Raw genomic sequence first — 16,028 nt, 5'->3', positions numbered from 1 at the left:
TAACATGTCGAAGCAAAAATGCTTATGTTCTTAGAACGTGTCCCAGCAAAAAAAATTACATTCAAAGGACATGTTTCAGCAATAAAACTTTCAACCCTCCCAAAAAAACTGTCATGCTGATTTCAGACCGTCAATTGTGAAAGGGATGCTCTGTAATTTATAGCATTATCCAATGAAAATGAACAGTACAAACAATGTTTAATTTTTATTTTGCCAAAAAAAATTAAAGACAATATATTTTTACAGGTGAAGCAGCTGAACCTGACAACCAAAGTGCTAGAAGTGGTCGTAGTGGTCGCAGTGGACGTGGCCATAGTGGCAGAGATAAACATAGGCGAAGTAATTCAGCTCCAAAAACTGCATTTGAACCAGTACATAGACCTGTAGCTTATAACCCAGTGACTGGATCAACTCAGACTAGGGCCCCACCTGCACCAGGTATCAATTCTTTTGGAAGTCCAACCAGAGGCATTGTAGGAGCAAGTGCTCCCATGGGCTTTTCACACTCTGGTGTTGGACCTTCAGCAGGACATCACCCTGGTGGCTATGGCCCAGGAGTAGGATATGGATCCACACAAACTCCTGGTTATGCAGGAACACAGACTGCTGGACCAACTGTTGGTATGATGATGCCACCTGGTGTACCCAATTACAGACCTATGACAGGTGCTCCAGCACATACCTTAGGATACAAATCTGGGCGAGCATTCTTACCAGCTTACTCCACATCACCTGAGCGTCCAGCAGGCAGAGTGTACTACCAATCAAGTGGTGGCATACCAATGCCCCCTCCACCACCACCGCCACCACCAATGCCACAGTATGGATCACCTGGTCCCCGTGTATCGTACCTTCCTGTTAGTCCTATAGCATCAGGGACACCATTATCTAGAAGAAGTGCTATGAATGAAGGATCACTAACATATCCACCAAGTCCTATAGGTGAGTACATGATTTTGTTCAAACTTCTTCAGAGTGTTGAGGTTTTAAGGAGTTACAAAAATCTTTTTTTTTTGTAAACAAGGGTTTAGGGTCTAGAAGGCATCCAATAAGGCTTTAGTGTCTTCTAATTGGGAACTTTGGAGTCAAATTTGTAGGCTGCAATTATTTAAGCAAATTTTGTAAAGTGTTCAATTTTTTTTACAAATGAAAATTTACGAAAGGACAAAGTGTGATAATGGTATTTAGTTCATCCCTTGGATAACTTGATAGAGCAAGTTAACTGATTGGTCAATTATTAGAAAAAATAAATGCATGATACATTTCTGGAATAACTCTCTTCATGTATGCTTGAGTCCAAAAGTTTTGACAGCTGAACACATAACTTTTTGGGGAACAGACAAAACCATTTTTGGATCTAAAGCAAATTAAACAGAGATAAGCAAAAACATTTATATGCCTTTTATAGCTTGATATACAGTTTTGATCAGTGACTTTTGGTTGTTAACATTCTCATTCTTTATCTCTGATGGATAGTTGCGATTCCTGACTTCAGACTAAAATAAAAAGGGGTGAACTTAGCTGTCAATTTTTAATGTACTTTCAACCATAATAAAAAGCAGATTGATTTATATGTATTGCATGGCGTTGTGTTTATTACAAATAAGAACAGTTTAGTATTAACTTACTAAATACTGAATCCTTAATGGTTTAGTTATCCCATTATGCAAATTACTAGGATTATAGTAAATTGTAGTAATCCATTACTTATTTACTTAATATTGTATATCAGATATATAGGATTATTGTTAAATTTTTGTGTAATGAATGCAGGAATAAGTCTATAGCTACTTTAAATCAAGAAATTAGTGGCTGCATTTATCATTGCGAATTTGTCTTTTTAGACTAAAATGCTATTTTTAATTTTTGCAAAATTGAGAAAAAAAACGTTCAATTCCTAAAATAAAAAAAATAAAAGTTTAAATTATTGCGATTATAACCCTGTCACATTTTTCTCAATAATAAAAGCATCACAATAATTTCTGAATTAACAGAAGTTGATTTTAACTTACTACATATATGCTTTCTTGTGTATTTTCCTTCTAAAAATGACATTTTTAACAGACATACCCTTATTTTTGGATTTAAAGATGTTTTCTTCTCTAATACAACTTTTCTGAGATACACATTAATAATAATGGTCACAAAATCTCTATGTGGACTTTAGGAGAAAAAATAGAAAGCAAAAATTGATGTTTTTATAAAACTATTTAAAGTCATATGAAACGAGTGAGTGGTGAAAAATAATGTTTATCCAATTATTGAACCAATGCATATATCATAAACTTAGTCCTCAATCATTTTTTACGCAAATATATGGTATAATCGTCAATTTTTTTCTCTCTGTCTGTTATGATTTAAAATATGGCTGCTCATTAAATGCTGTGTTTTAAAGTTGAAGTTTACCGATTGTCACCTTGTAGTAAATAAATAACAAAAAGCATGGGTATTGAGCAAGTGTTTAACATGTACAATCAAATAACTATTTATTTTAATGGCAGATTCATGCGTATTGCGATCACCAGATTTTTATGAGGAGGGTTACGCTTAGGTCACTATGCATAAAAGGAAAATATTTCGATGAATTGCTTCCTGAAAGCAAGCAATTAAAAATAAGTAAACTTCATCTAAATGCTAAATGTGGACAAATTAAAGAATTTTCATCAGAAAAAAGTATATGTACATAAGTTGTATACCTGGTAATGAAAAAAATGTTTGAAAAAAATAAATCAGGCTGACTTGATATAGCCATTTTTTTTTTATTTGAAAGAGTTTTAAGTCTTGTTTTGAATTTAAGTCTTTACTATAAAAATTTAGATTGGAATTTTATTTTGGATATATCCCCAAAAAAATCTATTAAAATTTACAATATTAAATTTATAATTAATGTTTTTGTATCATATTGCTTATAAAATACACAATTGGATCATTATAATCCATGTATACCCTAATAAAAGTTATTTATAACTGATACATTATTTCACCGATAGATCCCACTAGTACCAGGTTGTTTTCAATAATGTAACTGTCTATAACTGTAGTTTAAATACCCTAATGATGGCCCCAATTACTTGAATTGAAGATCAGTTTAAACATGTTGTTTACCTGTGAATAGTAATATGAAAGAGTTACCTGGTTAATTAAATAGGTGGCGGGTCAATGTGATTATTTCAAAGATGACCAAATATCAGGGGATTTAGTGTTTTTATCAATAGATGGTTTGACACTTGAACATTGTTGTGGGATTACAATATTGAATGCAGGGGGCTGTTCATAGATAAGTTATGTTTTTGTGATTGTTTCAGTGGCAGGATCGGTAGATATGTCAACTGGACAGCCCCGAGGGATCTTAAAGAGTCCAGCCACAGGATCGGATGATAGTTATTTATTCTGTAATGTTCCAGAGCATCATGATTTAGTAAGTATTCAATTTTACGTGTGATAGTTACAAGGTATTTTAAATATTTGGGGGTACTTATATTAGGCCTTAGAGTTATTTTTTTCATTCAACTGTCACTGAAAATAGAAATATATATTGGTACATAAGTTAAGGCTTCAAATACATGTACATGTACTCTTTATTTCTTTTTAAAAATCAATTAATTCTTAAATTTGAGTATATTTTAAAATGTAACTTTATATTGATCATATCTTGTTACTTCAGTTCATTTTCAGACACATGTATTATTTATTAATGTATAGCAATAAAAATAAAACTGCTTCCTGATTATTTAATGAACTATTATTTTGAATTTATGTTATCTGTCATTAGATATTATTAATTTTTTTAATCACATTTTTAAGTTATGTTTGCATAGGTGTGTGCACGTTGTAATGAAATACTGTGAAAGTACTTTAAATCGTGGGTATCAATTTTCGTGGTTTGATCAATATTAACATGTTCGTGGGTTTTTAAATTCGTGGATTTTAGTTTTCCTAAAAAAAATTATTGAACTATTAAAGCCTTTAGAAATGAAGGTTACAAATAGTCTTGATTGAAGGAAATTGCAAAGTAAACATTGACCGGTGTCATTCGTAGTGATGACACTAATTAACCCATGATAAAGTGATCAACAGATTAAAGACCATCAAAGGTGTAAATTTGGCCATAAACATGTCTCCTTAAGAAAACGGTTACATAAACAAATGCTTTAAACGTATCTTGAATTGTCAAATAATTCTTATCAAAATCAAGTCCAGCATGCAACTATTATTTCCCATATGTACGAGAACTATGAGGATATAAAATGAACACTTTATCATACTGGCATATCAATACCGGAAATCTGACTTTCTACGATCAAAAATATTTTTTATGAGAATAAAAAGATCAAAAGTTGTACAGTTTAGATTATTAAAGATTAAATTGGAATAATCCTGCATGCGGCTGTAGTTCTGTGACTGCTATTAAAGTATTCTCAAATTTGGCGTCAATATTTCTCTAGATCAAATCAATAGTCAAACCTACCGATGGGGATCTTTCCATGACTTGATTTGGACAATGGTTGTTTTATTTCGTTGGACACTTAAATTCGTGGAAAAAGTCATCCACGAAAACCACGAAAATTGGTACCCCACGAATAAAAGTACTTTCACAGTAGTTTTTTTATCAATTATTCTTAAAAATGTCTATAAACCAAATCATGGTTGAATTTTGAATGTTGTTTTATATATCCTTAACTTATTGATCTATGAAAATTAACAAATTTTAAACCTTCCTATAAAAACCTTAAAATGAAAATGCCTCTATTGTAGGTTTCACTAAAAGTATATAATTTTTCAGTCCGATGTTTGAAACCATCAAAGATTTGATTCATTCCTCAAATGAGAGTAAACTCACAGCAAACATTTGTTATTAATAAACATTAATTATGGTCATGTTATAATTTCAAAATTAAAGACTGTATATTATTAAGTTATTTAAGTACCCTTCAATATCGATTTAAAAACCGGTCATTTAACGCTTCATTTGATTGAATATTATTTGTAGGAACAAGTTGTCAAACTAGATTTTATCATATCCCTTTCATTGTTACATTTGTTTATTGATTAATTGTGTAAACAATAAGCTGATTATATTGAAAGGCTCTTTATGAGTTTTTGTGTATTCATGTATTCATATATTATCTCTTTAATCTGTTAAATGTGTATTACACAAGTCATTTCATGTAAAAATGAAGCGAAATGCATTTTGAATTTTATTTAAACTCCATTTAACCTGTTAAATTCCAATGTCAAAAGTTAATGATATTTTTCATACCATCTACGTCCCTAAATAAACAGTGTTTCATCTTTATACTGTGATTATTGAAAATCATTTACCATAACTATCAGCTATGGAATATTCAGGCCTTAACTTGTGTGTAACAATATCTGTTTTTAATGGCGAACTGAATTGCTAAAGATCTATATAGAATGATAATGATTTTAACATTATTTCAAACTTGGCTCAGATAAAGCATATTTAGCATATTAAATTGTCTACTATTTCAGAAATTGGCACTGTCCAAACTCCTTGTGAATGGTCCATGGAAACTATTATTAAGGCATAGTCAGAGTATTACTAAGGTTCCTAATGCTAAATTAAAAGCTGTCAGGCTACAAATACAGATTTGTCAGTAACCGTTATTCTTTATTTCAAATTAAAAAAAAAATGGTTTTAGAAGATACGATAGAGATATGCTGAAAGAAATGTCAAAATTATTTTTTAATGTTTATGTCCTCTTGTAGAAATACTTGTGGTGAAAAAAAACATAATGAATAAAAAAAAGTCATGTCTGCTAGATAAAATTCAATGGGCTTTAATTCACAACAGTATCTGGGATTCACACACAACAATAATAATTATTAAAATATGTTAATTCAATCACCATTCTTCTGCCCCACCATAAATAAAAAGGATAAAGGGAAGAAATTGGTGTTTCATTCTATCTAAATACCTTAACAGAAAGTTAAAATAATTTATTTCTCATTTGTAATTATAGATTATTACATGGCATTTTCCATATGGCCCTGGTATCAGCCCTAGACTCCCATATCAAGCCAGAGGGCTTTAGCCCAAGGGCTTGATATGGGTCGTGGGCTAATACCATGGACCATATGGAAAATGACATGTAATAATCTGTTTATCACATATTTTCAAGCAGGAGAAAACAAATAGCTTACACCAAATTATATTTGATATTTCATTAAAAATCAAAAAGATATTTAACGAAAAAAATAAATAAATATCACTGTGAGTAAAAAAAAGTTTGTACATGTATCACAGTAGGTTAACAACGTTTTGTGAAAAGTTTCAGAAATAATTAACAATAAATATATTAATTCTAAGAATTTAAAATATAAAACGACTTCAAAGTGTTACATTACAAATGTTAAAAAATGCTTAGGAAGAATCCTATATCGCTACTCATTCCAATATGGCGACATATATTTTCTAAATTCTTCATGACGTCAAAATTTTACAGGAACTTTTGTGATTTTCACTTGATTTCTACTTTTTTCTTCTACAAAACATTTGTAACTTTCTTAATTTCTTTTCATTGTGTTCAACTTGTTTACAAATAGCCTTTGATTGACAGGTTACCGGAAGTTATAGAACTCGGGGGGTTGATATGGATTTCGAGGGCTGATATCGATATCGGCCCGAGGGCTGATAACCAACATTGACTTCCGGCTATTATTGGCCATGCAAAGACGTACATATCAGTACAAAATATGTGATAAATATATTTAATTTATGATGAAAAAAATACCAATAAGGTTAGGTAAATAATAAACTCATTTATTTCAAAATACTAATCTATTATAAACCTAAATAAACCAGCATCAGGTTGTGATTAGTTGTTCGATTGATGTTGCAAAGACAGCCTTTAATCGTGCATTGTGCAAAAGATGCAAGTGTATACATTTATACAACAATTATCTTTTATCATTGTAGGAAGATTATATTGCAGAGTTACAAGACAAAGTAAAAAGATTAAAGGCCAAATATTTGAAGAATCAGGTCAGCAATTTACAATGCTTGAAACATATTTGATGCCAAAACCTCTATACTTTTAATATAGATAAGTCATACTATCTCCATTTGTAAATCTTTTTAGCACTCAAAATCTTTCAAATCTTAGAATCAACATTTAGAAATGTAATTTATGAAATAAGGTGGTTTATATATTTATACATTATACAAATCATATAAGCACTTTGAAGGTAAGTCTGACTGGAAATTAAAATATTATTTAAACCATTTAGGAATAAGTAGACTCCCTTAAACTTAAAAAATGTGATTCATGATGTATCAAATAAACATATTTTGAACATTTTATATGATAAAACTATATTTATATACTCCTTCTTTGTATATGATAAAACTATATTTATATACTCCTTTTTTTTTTTTTAAAGTTGGGTTTACTGTTTTACCTTTGTGTGTTTATCCATCCATCAGTCCATCAATCTGTCCCATGAATATTTTTTGTCACATCTTTCATAGGAACTGCATTATAAGGATTTCTGAAATTTGGTTTCAGGGTTTATATGAGTCAGCTATACTGTGTGATACATTTCAGTGGGGGAGGGGTATTATTAGTGATCAGTAGCTCACAGATTCACTTGTTTTAAACATATTTTTGGTGTTCATTATTAGGCTGCACAGGAGGAAGAAGAGGTTGATGATGAACACAGGTTGATTAGAAGATTGAGGGGAGAACTTGAGGTTAGTGCAGAATTATGTATAAAATAAACAATACATGTAAGGGAGATTACTCTATAAAATTGAACAGAGCATTGAAAAAACTTCACAACATTTCGATTTTGTCTCATCAACTTGAGCTAAAATTTACATATTATTCGACATTATCATGTATTGGATATATAATTAAGGATTAAATACTCCCAGTTTTGAAATTTTTGCATTTGAAAAGTAATTATAAAAATGTAGATGTGGAATGATTGGCAATGAGACATCTTTCCATAAGAGACCAAATGACACAGAAATAACAAATATAGGTCACTGTACGGCCTTCAACAATGAGCAAAGCCCATACAGCATTGTCAGCTATAAAAGGCACCAAAATGACAAATGTAAAACAATTCAAACAAGAAAACTAATGGCCTAATATATGTACAAAAAATTAACTAAAAAAACAAATAAGTAACACATCAACAAAGGACAACCACTGAATTACAGTCTATTTTAAAATTTAGATTGAATATTAAGAGTGACAAACTGTAAATCAGATTTTCACAAAGTGTGCTTTATTTACACAACTTTTGCAAGAAGAAAAATAAGATGCATATGTTTAACTTAGATTTTTCCCTATTTGAATACCTCTAGTTAATTTTGAAATTCAGAAATTTTATCACCACAAAGTTAAATGTATAAATCTTCCTTTTGCTGCCATAAAACAATCATTATTGAGAAGTCTTAAAGTGATCTTATTTATAGGAGAGACGTGATGAACTGGAAGGTTTAGATCTAGCAATAGAGAGACAGAAAAAGAATTTAAAAGATTTACGGAAAGAAGAGAAAAATCTGAATCATGAGAGACAGTCAGCAAGGGAAGAACTGGAATTCATGAGTAAAGAAAAAAGAAAAAGGTATGGTTTATTATAAAAAAAAATCTTAACTTCACATGAAGCTCTAGTACTATATTATGATCTTAAAGTTTGTGCATAGACATCTTTGAAAGAATTAAGATTGAAATCTTATTGATTTTAAGTTTATCTATGGTTCTAAAAATGAAAAAGAGGTTGATGAGATTTGAGCTGTGAAATGTCTCCAGTTTAAAAGATCATTGATTTGTTTATCACTGTTTTCAACATCAATGTTAGCTTATGATGTCATTGCATTACCATCCTACTCAACTGAAAACACCAATCTCAGTTATGAGTACTTTTTTATTTACACAAGTAAAACTTACATATCTTTCTTTCTGAATAACAAAAAATCTTTTGTCATGCAATGTAAACAAAAAGAGATAAGGGTAAACATGAATGGCAAGGCAACCGAACAATGCAAATAACCTAAAGACATCTGGAGTTCATCATAGTCTTTAGCAATTTGTCACAGAGAAAAACAGTTGTGAGTTAAATTTGTTTATACAGTCGATTCCACTTAATTGCATACCGCTTAATAGCATAATTCGGTTAATTGCATACTTTTCTCCTGCACAAAACCATTTCCCATTCACCTAACGTTAAATTGTCCGGTTATATGCATAGCCTTACAAGTGGCATTTCGGTTTATTGCATAGAAAATAATCGCCAGCTAGATATGCTCAGTTAAAACTGACGAGATTTTTGACCGGAAACGGCAATTTGGTAAGTATATTTTTCTTGAATGCATCATAATTTTCATTATTATTTCACATTTACTTGTGTGTTATTCAAATAAAGTTTTAAAACAGTATCTTTCGTGTTTATATGATTATAGAAAAGGCCTCGATGTGTACACAGGTAAAGTTTCCCATATTCTATTTTAAGCCTCGAGGTCATAAAAATGTCAATCAGCTGATTGTTGTAAAAACACAACCATTCTATGATCTTCTATCTCAAAAGGTGTTAATTATTGATTGGATTTCAAACATTGTTCATAGATTATATTTTGGGTGAATTTTTAAAACATTAACGCCTGCTAATTATCGATCATTATCCAATGTGTAATTTCGTAATTCAGCTTGGGTGATCTACATTTATGTTAAATATTACAGGGCATTTATATATGGTTGAAGAATTTTATACATCAATCTTTCCTTTTTAATATTTTTCTAAAAGAAAATTAACTTCTGATTATTATATTTTCTCACTTTCAACACTCGTGTCCAGCAAATAACCCGTGCATGGCCCCATCACCTGTAACTGCTTTGCATAAACGAAACTAGCGGTGTTAAAGTAACAGTGTCACATCACTGTGTAATTGGTAAATACTGAATATCAAAGGCAGTTCATTACACAATTATTGTTTACAATGATTATAAACTGTGTAGTATTGTTAAACAGTTTGTTTTAAACAAAGCGTAACAATTTAATTTGTACATCCGGGTCATAGAAACAAATCTATTTTTAGAACAATTTTATTATCGTATCTCAGGTAAAGGAAAAGTCGGTACATAAATAAACAAAAACAAAATGTGTTTATAAACTTTATTGAAAGAATACACAATGAAATAAAATGTATGACAGTAGACAAATAACTTTAATTAGAATAAATAAGCATTCATTATGTTGTAAGTGGACTATGGACGTACATCTTTCTTCTTTGCTGATCTGCACTATCGATGTCATTTGACTCCGTAATTTGTCATTTCGGATATAAGCATACTCCGCTTTATTGCATAATTTCGTCTGACAAATAGGCTATGCAAATAACCGGAATGTACTGTACTTCCAATTGAATGTTAATTAGGCAGCTCATAAATTTGATAAAACTTTTCTTAGTGTGAAATAACACCATTAATTATAAAATATTATCTGACAAAAAAATAATTTCTCTCTTTGGTCATTATAACAATGTTTATTTTTATGGCTTTACATAATTTATTAAATTACAAAATATGTTATTGAAATAACTCCAAAGGAGTAGGTCCGGTAAGGACCGATTTTGGCCTCAAATTTCAGTTTCATCTGACGAAAGATTTTGACCCCTTTTTAAACACTTAAGTGTCTATTTCATTTGATTCAATTATTTTTTGTGAAAGATTTTAACTCAATTAGTCATAAAAAAACGATCCGATTCAAGCTAAAATATGAAAATCTACCAAATATGCCAAAAAATGTCACTTTTCAGATGGTTTTTGTCAATAATGAAAGAGTCCGCATCCGTGTTCATCCTCAATCTTTATATATGTTATGTATTATCATCAAATACAACTTCCATTTTAATATTTTGGATGAACACGAATGCGGCCACTTTCGTTTTACACGGAAACCGTCTAAAATTTAACTAAAATGCTTGAATTTGATGATTTCAGTAATTTAGCATGACTTAACGGTGCTAGTACTCAATATATGTGCATTGTGTTGTCAAAAACAGCCAATATTTATGTAGCAGAACCATTCTACTATCCAATAAATAACTATAAGTTTACATTTTACCAATTTTGTAAAACTGCTATATTTTGGGGCCAAAAAGGGCTCTTACCGGACCTACTCCTTTAGATTCTGCTAAAACCATAAAATATGTAGTCACTTATTTCTTCTTCTTTTTTTAGACGACCTAAAATTATAGTGGATGATGACTCCTCAGATGATTCCTTAAGTGAAGGTCTGAAAGCCAGCCGTAGAAATTACCTGAAAGATGAGATCAATGCTCTGGAGAGGACATTGGGTAAAAGGCGAGGTCAGTTAAAGAATGCTGACCGACTCCTTAAAACATGTAACACCGATCTAATTGATGCAAGGGAACAGGTACTATATTTATATATCAATTAATGTTAAACAATTGGTTAAGATTGAAATTTCTTTGTCCAACTGCAGTGTTTACAACCTTAAAAAATAATAATATTTTAAGGATTGTGATTAGTTTAAAAATTGAAAAAATATACTCATTTAAAAAATAAACAATTAAAACTGCTCATTCAATCTTACTTTTGCCCTGGGTTTGAAAATGTATAGCTCTCCCTTATTTTGCATGCTCAGTAACTTGAAATAAATTGGATTATATTTCTGAGTAATCTCCCCTTATGAGGAGATTTATAAATACAACCAGTTTTATGAATAACTAGTTTTGAGCATATTTTTTTCATCCTTGTATTTAAAGGCTTTGACTTAGTTTCATGCAATAATAAGCTTAGCAGATATTATAAAAATTCAATATATATTCCTTGAATTATTTGTTATTCATCTTCGCTAGCCAAGGGTACGATCCACTCCCGCTCTCTTCACCCTTGGGGGATTGAGATAAAATTTCGGAGACACAAGGGAAGGATTTTTATTGGTTGCAGTCAAAACTTGCTCCTATAACATGATCACGTGTAAATGTAGAAAGTGTTTGTAAACAATTACCACATGTTTATTGTGCAACAAGTCTTTGCATCCCTAAACATATGACTGTATTTAGTGACAACTTGAATGCTTTTAATCAACCAAAATAAGTTCCTGTCTATGTCCTGACGTATATTTTCATTTCCGGCTTTACCAAGCGTGTAGAATCTAGACGCTACTGGATTTTTACCTCCAAATTGAAGAGTTCAAGTGCAACCATTTGTCAAGAATTATGTATTCGGAATGGGCGTAATTTTTATCTTCCGATAGATAGCGCAACATTGTTATCACAAATGTTGGCTCAATCCGCCAAGGGTGAAGAGAGCGGGAGTTGATGTTTGTTATTATGAATTCAATATTTATTTCTTGAAATATTTGTAATTATAATAAAACGATTAATTCAACAATTTATTCTTGTAGGCAAAAGATACAGTGAGTAAGTTTGATAATGCTGCTTCTGGTCTTGAAACAACAGTAAAAGAAAAAGATGAGTTAGAAAGGCGAGCCAATCTAGCAGCTCTCGACTTAATAAAGGCTCAGGAACAACTTGGTGGAATTAGATCAGAACTCCGGGATATTGAAAGAAAACGTAACAAACAGGATAGATTGTTACGGGATGTTAATCAGGTATGGTTTGTTGATTCATTTTTTTGTGCTGTGCTTTCCATTCTTTATTTGAAAATGAGCATTCTATAAAGTTTAGAAAAATAGCATTTGTATTGAAATTTATGGCAGTCTCCAGTCTTAATCTGATCTATTGCTACTATCTTGTATATACAAAAGTCTGAAAATTCCCCTATTTCAGCATAGGGTAGATAACTCAAAATTATAGATGTTCAGTAGGAGAACTTTACAACTATATTCAGAATGAGAGTAAGTTAATATGATATGGATTTTAGCCCTTCTTTGTAAAAGACAATATGCTTAGTTTAAATTTCAATAAATCAGCTCACAGAGTATTAATACTAACTTTTTATACAAATTTGGAGATGTGGTATGATTACCAATGAGACAACTATGCACTTATTTAAGTTCAAATGAAGTCGATGTAAACATTTACAGGCAAATATACGGCCTTCAACAGTGAGAAAAACTCATACCATGTAGTTAGATTTAAATTTATGTAGATGGTTGACGATAGTTTGGTGAATGCTTTCTTTAAAAGTCTTATTTTTTTTAGTCAGAAAGTTTTATTAGCCTTATTACTATGATTTGCTTTGTATTTCAGGTTATAAATAAAAGAGATGGGGAATACAAGGATGTTGACGGTAGAGTTCGTGCAGCTACAGAAAAGTAAGTAACATATTCTTATTAAAAAAGTATTCAATTGTCTGATAAAATCTACTAAAAACATGCTTAATTTGAAGTGTCCTAAGCTTGATTTTTGTTATGGTATCAACAAAGTTGTCTTTTTTCATGAGTCAAGTTCTGTTTAGTATCTTTGTAACTAAAACTACTTTTATTGATAATTTGCTGCATGAATTTGAATTTTATTTCTTTTTTTCCAGTTTAAGAAGATTACATGATGAAATAAATTCAGCAACTCAGAGAGAGAAAGATACACTTTCAGCCCTCCGTGATGCAGAAGATGTTCTCGGCAAACGGCGGTCAGACATACAACGTATGCGAGACCAGGTACGTCGTGCCTTGTCCAATAAATAATGACAATTCTATAACAATACAATCTATCAAGCATGGTAATACAATAACATGGATGCTTTCTTTGTCGTAATTATACAATCTTATCTCATTAACATAATGTTAATTCCATAAAACATAAGAAGAAGTCTTTTCTTCTTTGATTTATAGCAGTAGCTAGCTGCATCTTCAATACAGTATTTAATGATCGCTTTATATAAATCATGTTTGCTTTCATTTTCTAGCTTAGAATCTTTCATCTTGGAAATTTTATCCTGTAGAATATCTTCTGTATCTGTCATAGTGCTATTCTAAACATTATTATATATATAGAAGCGGAAATGCATTTTTAAAATTGAATTTTATGCAATATAAGCATTTATTCTTTGCATCAATTGAAAAAGACTTTATCCTTCCTCTCACATTTATTTTACAGTTGGCTGTATATGATGATGATGATTTTTGACTTGGGTGGTGATAAGAACCACCAAACTTTGGTTTGTCCGTGACATTTTGGTTTTGTTATCTATATCTGGTGTGCTGGTGTGTGACCACCATAGAATAACCTTTGACCCAAGGTCACATTTGCTCTTTGACCACATTTATACTTCATGTAACCAATAAAATGCACTATTAATTATGGTTTTTCATTCCATTACATAATCATCCCAGATTTGATAAATTAGATTTTATTACTGTACTCTTCATTTGATTATCAGAATGGTGGTAGATTTTTTTGTATAAATTTTTTGCTATCATTTTCATTGTATTTCACTTTTCTCAATTTCTTTTTAAAAAATTTAAACTTTAACAAAACAACACAACTTCTGCTCAAACTTGTGATTTGATACATATTTTTTTTTAAATTTGAGTTTTGTTATAGTTTAAAAAATCACAGAAAACATTTTTTCTGTCAAAATCATGTAAAAAACAGTTTTGGTTCAAAGATTTTGTTTAATGATTAAAATCAGTGAATGGAACAATCATGGACGCACATTCTTCAGCACAATAATATTGGATTGTGGTTGCAATTTTCATAGCATTTGTTTTCCTTATTTTTGTTGTTGTAACATAGTGTACCAGCATTTTGTTGGATTTTAGTGGTCAAAGAGCAAATATTAACACCAAGCACACAGATAAAAAATTAAAAAATTGTAAAAAATTGTAGCATTTTAAATTAATGATGTTTTATGGTGCCATAACATAAATGCTTTTTTTTTTATACATCTTTTAAAAATATCATTTCACTATTGAATAATGTCTGCAAAATTTAAATGTTTTTTTTTCATCAATATTGTACATTTGTCAGGAATAAACTTTCATATATATATACAATTTTTTTTTACTTGAATGAGTTATTAGGGAATTCGGTTTTAAAGTGCAAATTACTTAATATGATATGAAACAAATTGCATGAGACAGCAGCAATCATTTCAAAAAGTATAAAATAAAGTCCTCTTTTTATCTTTCATACGGATATTTGAGAATTTTTCAGTTTTCAACCAATCACAGGTTTCCATAGCGGGTATTTTTTTCATTGTTTTTTCTTGGGTTTGGGATTTCTCACTATAAAGAAATGTAATCATGTGACCATGGACAGTGTATATGGTGCATCAGGTTAATTATGGATTTCGAAATTAATTGTAAAAATATGAATTTTATTTTGGTGAATAAAGATGAGATAACCTCTTTTGAATTAGGATTTGGCCACAGCAGAATTCTAAGTATGTACTAATAAAATCCCAAAAACATTTAAGTTTATAGAACTGTCTCATGCACTTTTTAAAATTAAGATCTCAACGGGATTATACTCTTTCTTTCTAGAAACACATTGTAAATGAGTGCTTTAATCATTGTTTATAAACAGTATTGTTTTGAATCAGTATTATCATGATTATGATAGCTTGTAGTCAAGTAGTTTGAATGTGTGCACATGTGATATATTCGTCTGTGATAATAAATAATAGATTTACAAGAAAGTTTTGTTTTTATTAATAAATTCAGAAGGCCACACCAATGAAAATATTTGCGTGTCAGAATCTCTTTGTTTTTTTGTCAAAAATTTAATTCAATTAAATTTAGATATTATGCCAGCCTTTCAGAATTAAAAAATATATATATATAGCTGTTCAAATCAAATATATTTTGATTTCTGGACATATCAAAACTATTGTTAGATTTACTTTTAAAAAAATATCAATTCAGATGTCTAGCAAAAACTGTTTTAATTTGTGCAGTTATTGATATAATCTGCACCATTTTATCCTTTTGTAAGAAAATATTTATTTCTGAAAGAACTTTTCACTCTAACTTGAAAAACTTTCTTGGCATTTCTTTTGCACTTTTAAAAATGAAAAGATAAACAAGGGAATTTCAGGTTGAAACAGAAAGCAGTGTTCTCCCTTTTT

The 16,028-nt window shown here is 30.3% G+C and overlaps 1 protein-coding gene across 19 annotated transcripts in view; it reads left to right on the top strand.

Annotated features, from left to right (window-relative positions):
• The window catches only part of LOC134707553 (centriolin-like), an 83,410-nt gene that overhangs the window by 46,961 nt on the left and 20,421 nt on the right, over positions 1 to 16,028 (top strand). For all 19 annotated transcript variants that reach the window (XM_063567426.1, XM_063567409.1, XM_063567410.1 and 16 more), the window contains 9 exons: positions 247 to 942; positions 3,306 to 3,418; positions 6,941 to 7,006; positions 7,646 to 7,714; positions 8,447 to 8,598; positions 11,211 to 11,406; positions 12,403 to 12,609; positions 13,211 to 13,275; positions 13,491 to 13,617. In XM_063567426.1, coding sequence (XP_063423496.1) covers positions 247 to 942; positions 3,306 to 3,418; positions 6,941 to 7,006; positions 7,646 to 7,714; positions 8,447 to 8,598; positions 11,211 to 11,406; positions 12,403 to 12,609; positions 13,211 to 13,275; positions 13,491 to 13,617 — 1,691 coding nt within the window. The remainder of the gene's footprint in view (positions 1 to 246; positions 943 to 3,305; positions 3,419 to 6,940; positions 7,007 to 7,645; positions 7,715 to 8,446; positions 8,599 to 11,210; positions 11,407 to 12,402; positions 12,610 to 13,210; positions 13,276 to 13,490; positions 13,618 to 16,028) is intronic.

This window comes from Mytilus trossulus, chromosome 2 (assembly GCF_036588685.1).
Source record: "Mytilus trossulus isolate FHL-02 chromosome 2, PNRI_Mtr1.1.1.hap1, whole genome shotgun sequence".
Taxonomy (NCBI): domain Eukaryota; kingdom Metazoa; phylum Mollusca; class Bivalvia; order Mytilida; family Mytilidae; genus Mytilus; species Mytilus trossulus.
This window is presented reverse-complemented; position numbering and strand designations above follow the sequence as displayed.